Source organism: Rhipicephalus microplus, chromosome 7 (assembly GCF_043290135.1).
Source record: "Rhipicephalus microplus isolate Deutch F79 chromosome 7, USDA_Rmic, whole genome shotgun sequence".
Lineage (NCBI taxonomy): Eukaryota > Metazoa > Arthropoda > Arachnida > Ixodida > Ixodidae > Rhipicephalus > Rhipicephalus microplus.
The window spans coordinates 135,975,435-135,988,369 of NC_134706.1; the positions used below are offsets into that span (position 1 = coordinate 135,975,435).

The 12,935-nt window shown below is 43.3% G+C and overlaps 1 protein-coding gene across 2 annotated transcripts in view; it reads left to right on the top strand.

The window, feature by feature from the left end:
• Nucleotides 1-1,263: 1,263 nt before the first annotated feature.
• Nucleotides 1,264-12,935, top strand: part of LOC119180297 (Glutaredoxin 3) — a 53,071-nt gene continuing 41,399 nt past the window's right edge. For both annotated transcript variants that reach the window (XM_037431456.2, XM_075869773.1), the window contains exons 1-6: nt 1,264-1,496; nt 6,096-6,213; nt 6,413-6,487; nt 10,741-10,857; nt 12,072-12,156; nt 12,240-12,329. In XM_037431456.2, coding sequence (XP_037287353.2) covers nt 1,432-1,496; nt 6,096-6,213; nt 6,413-6,487; nt 10,741-10,857; nt 12,072-12,156; nt 12,240-12,329 — 550 coding nt within the window. In that variant the 5' untranslated portion in view covers nt 1,264-1,431. The remainder of the gene's footprint in view (nt 1,497-6,095; nt 6,214-6,412; nt 6,488-10,740; nt 10,858-12,071; nt 12,157-12,239; nt 12,330-12,935) is intronic.

The following is a 12,935-nucleotide window of genomic DNA, read 5'->3' on the forward strand; positions in this document are numbered from 1 at the left end:
TCGCACTTTCGCAATCTTCAAATCTCAGTTGCGGCTCAACTGATTGCAGCGCAGTTCTTTTTGACGGCTGGTCTTCACAGGTTGGTGGTGAAGCCGCTCTCTTCTTCGTTGACTGCTCCGGTGTGGGCTGCTCGTCAGGACACTTCAGGAGATGAGGTATAATTATGGGTACAGCATCACTGCGAAGTTCCGGCTTTCCCCGCTCTATATATACTTCTCGGCCTTCGATAATATGTACATATTGCCTTAGTATGTATTTTTGCTCGAAGTGCAGCTCGCAAATGGCATCGGTGACTTGCAAGGGCCGATCAGCGCGGTTGAGATTCTGGTCCCATAGCCGGCGTCTTTCTTCGTCTTGAGGTACTCCAAAGAGTGAGAGCTTGGGCTGGTTTTTAACTCTGCTGTATCCGGTTTGGCAGCCTACGACACAACAGTAATTTCTACGCCTAGACGTGCTCATCCTCTAATCTTTTGAAGCAGCTTGGAACGCTCCGTTATGCAACCAGCAGACACATATCTGCGCACGCAAACGTGCCGTCTGCCGCGTATTCTTTGTCCAGACGGCTTTGCTCAAAGGGAAATACAAACCTACGCGTTCACGAAAAAAAGCATACATTTTATTTCATGTCACTTGTTTTTGTCTCTAATAATGTGTAAAAAAAGAACCAGGAGACAAATTGTGAAAACAGCGCACGAACGACGGTGCATCGAACAGACGACGGCGCGTCGAGCAGACGACAACATCGAGCGCTCAGCGTCCCCGCCAGCGCGTCGTGCGGCCCGAACCGCCGCACGACTCGCACGCTCCCGCCGAAACTGACGTCACTTCAGGAGAAGGCTACTGCAGCGCCACCAAATTTTCCGCCGTTTTTGCTTCACCCGCACCGCTTGCCGCCGGCCACAGTGGACCCACTCCCCCATTCTAGTACACTCTACTTTTGCCTCGAAAAGGTTTGTGCCACCCGGTGGCAGCAGACGCGGCCTTTTCAAAGCACTGAGGTTTAGGAACAGGGAGGGAAATAGACTTTAAGCGGGTAGACTTAACTAGAAGGAGGTTATCTGATTGGTGGCTAAAGTCAAGGCACGAGTGAAAATTAACTCTTCACTGCAAAGTACGAATCCTCAACCTCACTATTCAAAGGAAAAAAAAAAAAGAGATAAATCTAATGGTTAGTTCACTAAGTATTACGGCTAGATGGCGTTAGCCGCCACCCGATCTAAAGAGTACGGCCACATCCATCCATCCATCCATTCTTGTTTCATCTAGAGACCTTGCGGCTAGTGTGCTCTGGCTGAATCTGGCAGTTGAATTTGTGCTTGCGTGCATAGACGCGTGTTTCGAGGCAGTGAAGAACGCTCTGAGAATATTTGTGGAGGCGTGATATTTGCAAAAATATTTGTTTTACGTGGCCCCTCAAAACGAACCTCAAGATGATGTCCGTTCACAGTGCGATATCAACCGCTGAAGAGCTTCAGGATGCGATTACCCAAGCGAAGTAAGTTGTCTCACAACGATCTGGTGAGAAGTGTGGCAGCTTGGGCTGGTTGGTATGGCATGACGATAGTTATAGCGCGAGAACAAAACGACGTGTTCTTTTTGTCTCTGTGTCGTCGTTTTGTTCTCGCGCTATAACTATCGTCATGATCTGGCGAGGTTTTGTTTGGCTTTAACGTCCAAAGGGAGCTGCCTGGTGCGAATGCAAAAGGAAAAGGTGCGCGCACGGCAAATGGAGACTGCGTTGAGGGTTACGAGGACTGAATGATGAAGAGAAACACATGAAAAAGAGCCCGAATGACTAGAAATATAACTTAGAAGTGTGGCAGCTTGGGCTAGTTGGTATGGCATGACGATAGTTATAGCGCGAGAACAAAACGACCACCTTTCCTTCCTCCGTGAAAACTACGATACAGAGACAAGAAGGTCGACCCGCAGGGAGCGGGTTCGAATCCCGGCTGCGGCGGCTGCATTTCCGATGGAGGCGGAAATGTTGTAGGCCCGTGTGCTCAGATTTGGGTGCACGTTAAAGAACCCCAGGTGGTCTACATTTCCGGAGCCCTCCACTACGGCGTCTCTCATAATCATATAGTGGTTTTGGACGTTAAACCCCACATATCAATCAATCAATCAGAGACAAGAAGGTCGTTGCCAGACTTGGTGGGTCAGTGTTTCCAGGCTGCGGCCAGATTTCACAGAGAAATTTGCCCCTGTAGTTGTGCCTTTTCCGTGAGGGCTCTGTGTCGTCCGTGGTGCATTTTGCGAATGCGTGTGCGACGTTGGACGGAATGAACGGCGCGTTGCTGAATTGTGCCTTCTCCATGAGGGCTCTGTGTCGCCCGCGGGGCATTTTGCGAGTGCATGTGTGACGTTTTCAGTAACGCGCCGTTGATTCCGTCCAACGTCGCACAGGCACTCGTTTCGCCCGGGGATAATTTTGCGTAACGATATTTATAGCGCGAGAAAACGACGACACAGAGACAAGAAGAGCACGAAAGACACGAGCGCGAACTTCCAACTGAGTTTATTGCGCAGAGCACGAAAATATATAGAGAAGACAGTAACCATGTGATAAAAACCATATGGCACAAAGAGCAGAACGTGAGTAAAAGAAACAAAGACAAAAAACAAAAGCTCAGAAAAACGGCAAAGAAAAGTTTATAAAAAAACGAAACGGAAAAGTAAAGATAATATAACTATTTGCGCGCATCGAAACCTTCGAGGAACCTGAGTTTCTTCTCGGACAGAGCCATAGAGGACGTGCTAATACAAGGCACCTGTTCGAGTGTCATCTGCGCGGCCTCGACAATGACTCGAGTGCGCTCATCTTTGTGCTTGTACAGCGTCGCTGTGTCCTTGAAGAGGGAAACACAATTGCACTCAGTGCAGTGCTGAGCAAGAAAGCCATCTTTCCCGTTTCTAACATTGTTAGCGTGTTCTCTCAGCCGATCGTTTCAACACCTTCTGGTCGTTCCGACATAACAAGCACCGCATGAAAAGGGGCTCCTATAGACAACTTCCCGGGAGCAGGCCGCATACCTGTTTCTATGTTGAACTCTGCATTCCGTTGATGACTGCGTTTTCAGGGGGTTTGTTGATTTGGTGAGGCTGATTAATTTGAACGGTGCTGAGAACAGGACACGAACTCCCACACGTTTTCCGATTTTCTTGAGCCTGTGTGATATCTGGTGTTTGTATGGAATCACGGTAATCCTTTCACATTCTGTATCCGTGTTGCTGGAATTCTGTCGCTGCCTTTGCTCTGCCCTATTAGTCCGCAGAATAGTCTCAGCAACGGAAGCGATAAACGCCTCGGGGAAACCCGAAGCCTTAAGCCGGGAAACTTGAGTTTTGAAGCTCGCAGAGATATTGTGGGCACACGACCTATTTAAGGCATTCTCAAGACAGGTTCGTGCTATTCCTCACTTAACTTTCTGTGAGCGGAAGAAAAAGGAAGTAGAGGTTTCTGCGCACGTGGCTCATAACACCAACAGATGTGCTGCGAGCTAAAAACCAGTCTTTAATCTAAAAAGCCTAACTTTTCGTGCTCGGGCATTTCATGTGTCAATACAAGAGGCTTTAAACAACCTTCGAACACACCTATCTTTTCAGTCGCAGCCGAGTGGAACATAGAAGAATTACAATTTAGAAGAACCAAGAAATCATCCACGTATCTAAATACTTTGACGACATGCGAGCTTTCTAACTTTTCTTGCACTTTTGTGCCCATTTTTGCCAATAGAAGATCACTGAGCAGAGGTGCTATGCATGAGCGGATTGAAACACCCTTTTTCTGCAGATAAATGCAATGAGAATCGATGTTGTGCTGAGGGAAGGTAGCTGTGTTGCATTTTTTTTTAGTGAGATGTTATGAAATAATGCTAAATATGTGTTAAAGAGTTGTACACATAGATTTAATTTGAGCAGTGGTATATGGTATACATAAATAGTTGTTTACAGCTGTGTAAGGATACCAAAAACAACATAGTAGTAGTAAGCTGATATGTCACGCTTGTGCTTGCGAGCATGGTAACCCCAAACACTGCAGCATAAATCAACTTCAGCAAATAGCGCCCAAGTACAATTGACATTAACCTACGTGACATCTGTATCATAGGAGTTCGTAGATATGTATTGTTTATAACATTGGACATAGCCAGCACTGCAACCACCCTGGACGTTTCATGAACATTAGGGTTTATTTGAGAGGTGGTTGCTAGGCCTGGCGTGCCGCTGTGGTAGAATACTTGATTGCCAAGCAGAATGCAGGAATTCGATTCCTGCTGGGACCCTGACATTTATTTTTTGCATTTAGCTGATTAAAGCTGCCAATGTCAGCTATTAGTACTCTCGCGTTTAGATTACTTATGCCTATTCTCACTGTTCCTAGGTAGATATAAACTGGCAATCGCCTGTGGCATATACCCACATATCTGATCATCTTGAAGTTCTTGCGCGAATACGCGGGGACAAAGATGAGAAGCATTAACGGGTTCAAAAACTTCAACACAAATATATTCCAGTGGCCGAGTCGCAATTTTGCCGCATACCTGTGGCACTTACCGACCTATCGTACATGGGTATGTGCCACACTTGTCTGGCGGGAGAGGTTTGACGGCATGCTCGACGGGATTCTTGTTTTGTGAATAACTAGTCATAATTGTCACATCATCTTACCCTCCCATATTAATTTTGGTTTACCCTAAGGTAATTGGGTCATCATGCGAGCACCCATATGTGAGAGACAGATAGATAGATAGCTAATAGTTCCTGCAGAACGAAAAGAAATGCTTAGCAAATTAAAGCCATGTGTCCGTCACACACAATTCGACGAGCCAAGTGACAGGTATTAGAATTTTTAATAAATCTACGGTATGCAGTGCACGCGGTCCCAATAATGCAGCAACTATACAGATTGTGAAACTATGCGATTCAAGCAATTTGGACCTCTGCAGACACCAAGCAGAGATTAGCTAGGCATGTACATCTTGTATACATTGAAATTTTATCAGAGACGGGGATCATGTCACTACTTTCGATGCGTTTTACTTTTCTGTTGATATTCATAAACAGTAGAAGCAAGGGGAAGAATGAAAAAAATTCTCAGTACAGGGTGTCACTGGAGCCTTCAGGAATTTATGCAATAAAATGTGGCGATACAGCCGTGGCAGTACACCTCCATGTTACAAAGGGTACAGTAGCAAATTTTCATCATAATTACCTACTTTAGAGGTTTCACTCACTTTCGCTGTGTTAACGTTTTTTACCGCCATGCGCTTGCGTTTTGGCAAATTAGTACACTTATGAATAACTGACAAATTATGCCAAAGATGAAGGAGGCCATAAAAATACCCCAAAAACATGCTCTATACGATGGGAATTCAAGTTAGTATTATTGGCTAAGTACCAGATGCTACATGTATGAAGCTGACTCGTAACACAATAAGTCGGGAACACAGATTGATTGGCGCATCTGGGATAAGTTGCTCCACATCATGCACTTCACGAAAAACAGCTTCTGAAATATTAATGACTCGCTAGTCGTGTCTAGCAGTCTATGGAGTCAGGCAGCTGGAAACAGGAGCGGCAGGCGTGAGAGCACAGCTGCAAACTCGAAATGTTTCCCCAAAATATCCGTACAACTTTTTTCACCCACACTGACATGTTCAAATACAGTTTTTTCTCATCAACTATAGAAGCCTGGAATATGCTGCCCAAAGGGTTCATTCGCTATCACTTCAAGAATTTTTAGAAGCCTGTTCGTTAATGTTGCCTTGTTCCTGTTGTTTTTGTTTTTTTCCACTTCTGCAATAGCCTAAGTGAGGCTGCAGTACGTAAAAATAAAATAAATATACAGCATTTCAAATAGTATGTGTCGCATCACTACGTTATACCCACAAAACAATGTAAAACAGCATACTCAGGTCATTATACTGATACGTATGAGATCCAGGCCTAATTTGGGCCTGGCTCAGGCCCGGGTCCATATAGTGCTCTAGGCTGCCGATTCTCTTGTGACAGTCCTCACATCTTTGTTCAACTGACCACCATGAAATATCTTGCCTCTACTTTACATGCAACACTTATTTCTCTTTCTTAGGGACAAGTTGCTCGCCCTGTATTTCCATGCGAGCTGGTCGCCTCAGTGTAAGCAGGTGGAGGATTTATTGCCCGATCTTGCGAAAGATCCAGATCTGGCGCTGACGAGTTTCTGCAAGGTAAAGGTTGCTGAAAATACTTTTATAAAAAAATATGTGCCTATAGCTGCATTATATCAGCAGTGAATATGCTGAGAAGGCTAATTTGTCGTCATACGTTATGCCGGATTATGTATTTCTAATCTGAATACTTTTTTTTTTCGGCCTTGCTTATCCTGATTATGTACATTTTCAGAAGCATACATTGATTTTTGCGCAGGTCGAAGCTGAGCAAGCCAAGGATGTAAGCCTGAAGTATAAGGTCACCTCAGTGCCGACATTCGTCATCCTTCTGGTAGGTTGAAATTGTTGAAACTTGAAGTAAATGCTGTCAAACTTTTAAGGAGGGCTATAATTATTGTGATTCTTCTCCTTAACTTTAGGAATGCGGATTTGGGCATTGAACGAACAATGAAGGTATAATCTAAGGATGGTGATGTAAGTTAAAAATTGGTTTTTATTGCTTAAAGGACCCCTCACAAGAAATAGCAAGCTTTAGCATAGGAAGTCATGTCCCCAATAGAGAGCATTCTACCCTAGGAATTCTGCAAATCACTTCATAACCACTGTTGCGACCGGGGTTTGCGGCACCGGAGATCCTGATCAAGATGTCGAAGCAGGAGGAGGTTGAACTTCGTTGAGAGGGCTTATTTAGATTATTTACATGGCACAGGCTCTCTGGCCCAAAGCTCTACATTGAAGGCTCTAGATTGAAAAAAAAGGCTGTGTATTGAACAAGCTCTGGGAACCACACTAAGCGGCCCGCGAGGGCTGATTAAATACAGTTTCCTCTCCCCAGATCTCTAGATCGGGGAACAGGTCTAAACGGCACTGTCCAATAACATGTCTCGCAGCACATATGAGTGTCATTATGCCGGCACCGCCCCCAACAAACACACATACACAAACCAAACACGTGTATGGTCCTGGCGATGCTGCCTCTTTCGGCGAATCTTGCTTGAGCGGGGTGAAACGAATCTGTCATCTCGCCGCTTGGGCCGACCACCCAAGCTTTGTCAAACGGCAGTCAGGGTCTAGGCGCCTCCGAGGGGCCATGCCTGGACATCTGGTGCTGATTTGAGCGTCGCTGGCTCATCAGTCAAAGACGCACAGCGTGATGGTCCGACGTCTGTAATCGGCGGAAGCTCGGCATTGGGGCTTTTACCGGGGCACGAAGATACCACGTATCACATCTCTGCATGAACCCGAAGGACAGCGGTGCTCCGTAGAGTGATTTCAGCCACGCAGCGCCCAGCACATGGAAACAGCAGGGCGTCTTGGCGCTGCTCCTTATCTTCACAAAATGAGGTGGTTGCCTTTTTTTCGTTCTGGCAACCGTGCCAAAAGGGTGGCCCCGCCAAACGCAACAGCTCGTTCACCGGCGGGAAAATAGACCTGAGAGTGATCAGCCGTGCAGGTTGCCCGAAGCGTCATTGTTTGTTGGCGTCATCCAGGCCGCTGTCAATAACGCAATACGGCAATCTTCAATCATCCATGGGCCTTTCCTCCCTGGGATTACACAGACATACACACAATCACAGACACGGGAGAGCACCCTGCTCACACTTGAGACGCATTGAGTCTGAAAATATTCTAAAACCACCCTTTCTTAAGTATATTAATTACACACAAAGCAGCAATCGAAGCGTTTCTCACGCTCCCAATTTTAACACGAGAATAATCTTCTCCTAAACTGCTTTCTAGAAAATAAACACCCAATCGATGCGCTCTCCATGGCATACTTGTGCGCCAGCGTTAGTAATCTGCTGTAACTTGCCAGGCCTCTTACTCCTAAAATGAAGCCTTTTGCTTCACACTGTCTTTTAGTCTCCAAAATTTCGTGCTGCCAAAGCTAGTCATCAGTTTCCTTTGAGCTGACAAAGAGATAACTGTCATGCTGCACAAGTACAGGACCTTCCCATTACATGTCCGAAATCACACGCTATAGTGCTCCTGCGTGGATTAACTACTAATTCTGCCTGGCGGTTACCGTCTTCGTAAAAGCTACACAATAATTTTCGAACGAACTAACTCAATTCCTTTCAGCCACACCATACACATGCAAACAAAACAAAAAATAACAAAAAACTGTCGCATCAATCTTAAAAATACTCGCAAAGAGTATCCTTGCGGCTCCATGCTCACTCAAAATCTGTCTCTAACGTCGCTCCTACTCGACAAATGCTCCTAGGTGTGTCGTTTTGCAACCGCACGGTTGCTTTATTAGGTTAGCTTCATTAGCTCTATTAGGCTATGATTTATTAGCTTACTTTATTTCTTAAGCAAAGCTTAAGAAATAAACAAAACCTGATACTTGTTACCTAATTGCTATCTAGTAGCCGAGATACTTGAACTGTTACAAAACCAAAACTAACAAAACAGTAAAACAAAACTTCAAAACAAAACAAACAAGTCCGCTAGGTACCTTTTTCAAATGCTCACTGTTTTTACTTAATTTAGAAATGAACGCGTGGCGGTCGAGCTCTGTGGGGCTTTCTTGGCGAACGGGGGAAAGAACAATTGCAAAACCTATTAGCTTCGCCTCAGATCCCCGCTGAGCTCCTTGCTGGCAACCTGCATTGTTTCTCTCGCTCAACTATTTCTTGCGAGCCAGCAACCATGCACTCACCTGTCCCATCAAATGTGCCGAGGATAGAACTACGGAAGGTGTACTGCCCGCTTCCTTCTGCCTGCATTTTGGCCCAACGCACCCTTCTTTTTCTCTTCATCTGGCAGCTTGGACGCATGCAAGGACACATGCATAGCAACTCCGGCGCCGACGACAAACGTCTCATTCGGATGACTATGGTTGAACGCCTACTGCCTTTCTTCAAGCACGTGCTCGTTGTCACTTTCCTGCCTTTACGACGCTTCTTATAGTAGTCATATATTCTGCGATATAAAATATCTATGCATGTTTATTCAGCAAAGCGTCTTCCCGCACGTCTTTTAAAATTAATACCTTTACTTATATACCACCCTACATTTACCATCTCAACTTTATCGACCGTTTTTTTTTTCTGTACTATCGACATGACAAACAAATGGCATTACTTTTTCCTGTGTAGCACGACGACAAACTGAAGGAGATTCGTTGCACCAAATGTCATTTAAACCTAATGACATTAATTCCTGCAGTGTGACGGGGTATAACTCTTGGCAGACACAATCGTGAGTTCAGGATAGCCGGACCTGGTGAGGGGCGCTTTAAAGAGTGGAGCATTGATAGTGATAGCAAAGGGTAGCGTTGCGCTTTTCAGACAGTGCGTTAATTATTCACGGGGGCAGCATACATGCATATGACACAACTTCATGCATATTTAAAGCTTTTGCATGATCTTTAAGACTTGTAATGGGACTATGCTGGTGCAATGGCTGTGCCCAAAACTTCTACCTGTGTTTGTGTAATTATACTACATTTAGATTGTGATTAACAGTATTGCCTGGTAGTTTTTAATTATAATGTAAGACTTCAAATAAGAAGTAAATGTTGTAAATTAAGTGTTTCGTAACCATTATGCATGGTTTTATGGTAAAGTACTCTATACCATCAAAAATCTAGTATCAGAAGGACCTAAACATAACTTGCTATGTTGTATGAAAATAGCAAATGTGGCAAAAAAGGTTTCTTTCATACAAGTGAAGAGAGTGTAAGAAAGAAACAAACTACAATGAGAAAGAAAGGTGGACAACAATAGAGTATGATGACACATATGCTGCAAGCACTCACTGAAAGCATTTGAATTGAAGACACTTCTCGTTTTAGTAAGCATTGTTGATGGTACATTTAGGAGTGAATCTTTTGTTATATGTGTGTGTGTGTGTGTGCGCACGTACGTGCATGCGTGCGTGCATGCGCTCGCGAGCCCATATTATGATTACAATGTGATACTAAAATTCATCAATATTTTGCTTCTCTGTTCAAGCAAGGTCATCACTTGTGCATATATTTAAAATTTCGGTCTCTGATTGTCATTATCATTGTTAAGCTCTGTGTTCCCATGCTTGTTAGCAAAGCCAGTTTTAAACTTTTGTACTCTCTCCAAGAGATTGAAAGAAGAATTTTTTTAAACAGAGTAAATTATTATACAGATTGAATGCAACACTCAAATAAGTTTTGTGGTAAGTCATCATTGGGACACTGCATGGCTTATTTGGTGTTGTTCTCAGGTAGCAGTCTGCCTATTGGTGTTGGCACTGTAAAATCTCTAATTTGTGCATACTTGGTCATGCTTGGTTAAAACGCAGCAAAATTGTACTAAAATGAGAGGCACAGAGGCAGTGATCGTGCCGACGTTTTTTTTCGTCCCAGCTAAGATGCGTTATAATCTAGTAAGGTAAGTGTCAGTAACAACAGGAAAAAACGGCAGTAAGGGTGGGCTATACTACCAGTTTGCTTTAAATTTTGCGTTGTAGAAAAGCTGCCTAGTAAGTATTAATGCTAGTGTGTTAAAAATGTGACTAGTTAAAGTAGCAAGATGATACATGCCGAAAGCATTGCAACATACACATGATTTGTGCTGATTACTGCCTCTTATCCAAATCCAGAATGGAAAGGATGTTGGCAGAGTAGAAGGCGTGAACATGATGGAACTGGTGGGTAAGCTGAAGGCACTGAGAATTCGTGTGGAAATGCCGCCAATTACTGCTAGTGAGGACGACCGGGTGAGTGGAATTTTGCATTTCTTAAAAGCACGCATGTAAGAGTGGCCATGGGCCAGAGGCTATTTGCCCTACTATTCTCAGTTTAACAGTGTCACTGGGGGCTGGGTGGCCAATATGATGGCATTAAAGACATCGCTTATAGCAAGGTTGACCTGAAAATTTAACCTTACATTACTGTCCGTGAGCGGATCTTCAACTGCCATTATGGCATGCCTATTGTGATGTCTTGAAGTCTAGAGCTACTATTGTGTTGTCTGTTCCAAAACTGTGTGCACTGATTCGGTACATGCTCACTGCTATGTGAGTGCTTAGAAAGAAAGCACTGTGCATGATTTCTTCCCCTGCAATTGAGCAACATTAACAGCTGTCAGGTTCATTAGACAATGCATTGCATCAATGATTTTTTCACTTATTCATTCACATGATGAAAACAGCACAAACAAGAAAAAGCCTTTGAAAGTTTACCTAGACAGACTGCCGACATGTACTAATATTTGAAAATGTGAATTATCTGATTTTCCAAATTTATGGGAGTTGAATTCATGAGGTTTTAGCATACTATAAAATTCAATAACATATTTTTCACTGCACTCAGTGTTCTAATTTTTTCCATGCTTGTTGCAGAGTACATACTACTTTGCATTGAATGCATTGTTAAAAACTTAAAATAGTTACAAAGCTAGAGCAGGTTATTTTAGAACTGCTTTGGTAATGACAAACTTCTAGGTGTATAACTAAATGTAAATCTTGCACGAGAAGCCAGTCATTCTTCCCCGTCCAGTGGGAAACTAAAAATAACCAGATTAGAAATTGCAAAACTAAAAAAGCTATGAAAAATTGAATAAGTTCTTTATTATTCACGAGTTTTATGTATAACATACTTCAAAGTATGTTTACATATGAAATGTATGCAAGTCATGAATTCTATTAAAGAGTGTACTTTGTAATTTTATTCACTTAGTTAAATTAGTAAAATACGTGGTCTATACTAACTTGACTAGTGACATTGAGGAAGTAATGTCAGCCTTGTAAGTAGTTAAGCTTGAGAGATAAATGTCATTCTGAAAGTAGAAATGAAAGAATCCATTGAGTTAGTTTTTACTTATTTGTACCTAAGTTGTACATGACTGTATGTTGTACCTGTAATTGAGCCTTTACACTTGGACTTGAGCTCGGTATTTTTTTTCTGAGGAATTTTCTCTTCAACCCTCTAGAAGCTAATGCAGAGGCTGCAGGCCATTACAGCCCAAGCTCCTTATGTGCTTTTCATGGAAGGAAGCAAAAGTTCACCTGCTAAAGGTATGGTGTGGTGGCAGAAGTGTCCATCTTCTTAGCACCTCTTTTGGAATCTTCTTTTTTTTTTTTTTTTTTTTTTTTTGCAGGTGACAGCTCAGAGGCAGTGACTTTGCTACAAGAAGCTGGTCTTGAGTTTCAGCATTTTGACGTGGCCACCGATTCGGTACTTCGACAGCGTAAGGCACTTCTGTATCCTAGCTTTTTTCGTAACAGGGGGAAGGTAGGGGGAAACCTTTTTTTTTTTTTGGCATTGGCTGTCATTCTTCAGATGCTGTATTAAATATCGGTGTGTCAAATACACAGAAGCGAAAATTTGAATAGCGCACACATGATGCAGTTTGATTGATGATTGATTGATATGCGTGGTTCAACGTCCCAAAACCACCATATGATTTTGAGAGATGCCGTAGTGGAGGGCTCCAGAAATTTCGACCACCTGGGGTTTTTTAAAGTGCACCGAAATCTGCACATCATGCAGTTTAATGCCTAGAAGTGTACACCTAATATGGTGAATAAATTTTCCATATAGGGCTGTAGTCCTGTGATCCGCTGTGCTGGCTACTGAGACAAATGAAATGTCATTGGCCTATGGCTGGTTTCAGTGAAAATCAGCCATTAATGCCTAGTCGACATTCCTTATAAGTTATTGAAATTTATGAGGCAGCTTTTATGGTGGCAAAAACAAACTTGGGCTTAGACATTTCTCCTACATTGGGGCACCATCTGCAAGCTGTGCATTCTTGAGAACTGGCGTGATTGTACTAGACAAATAGTTTTCTAGT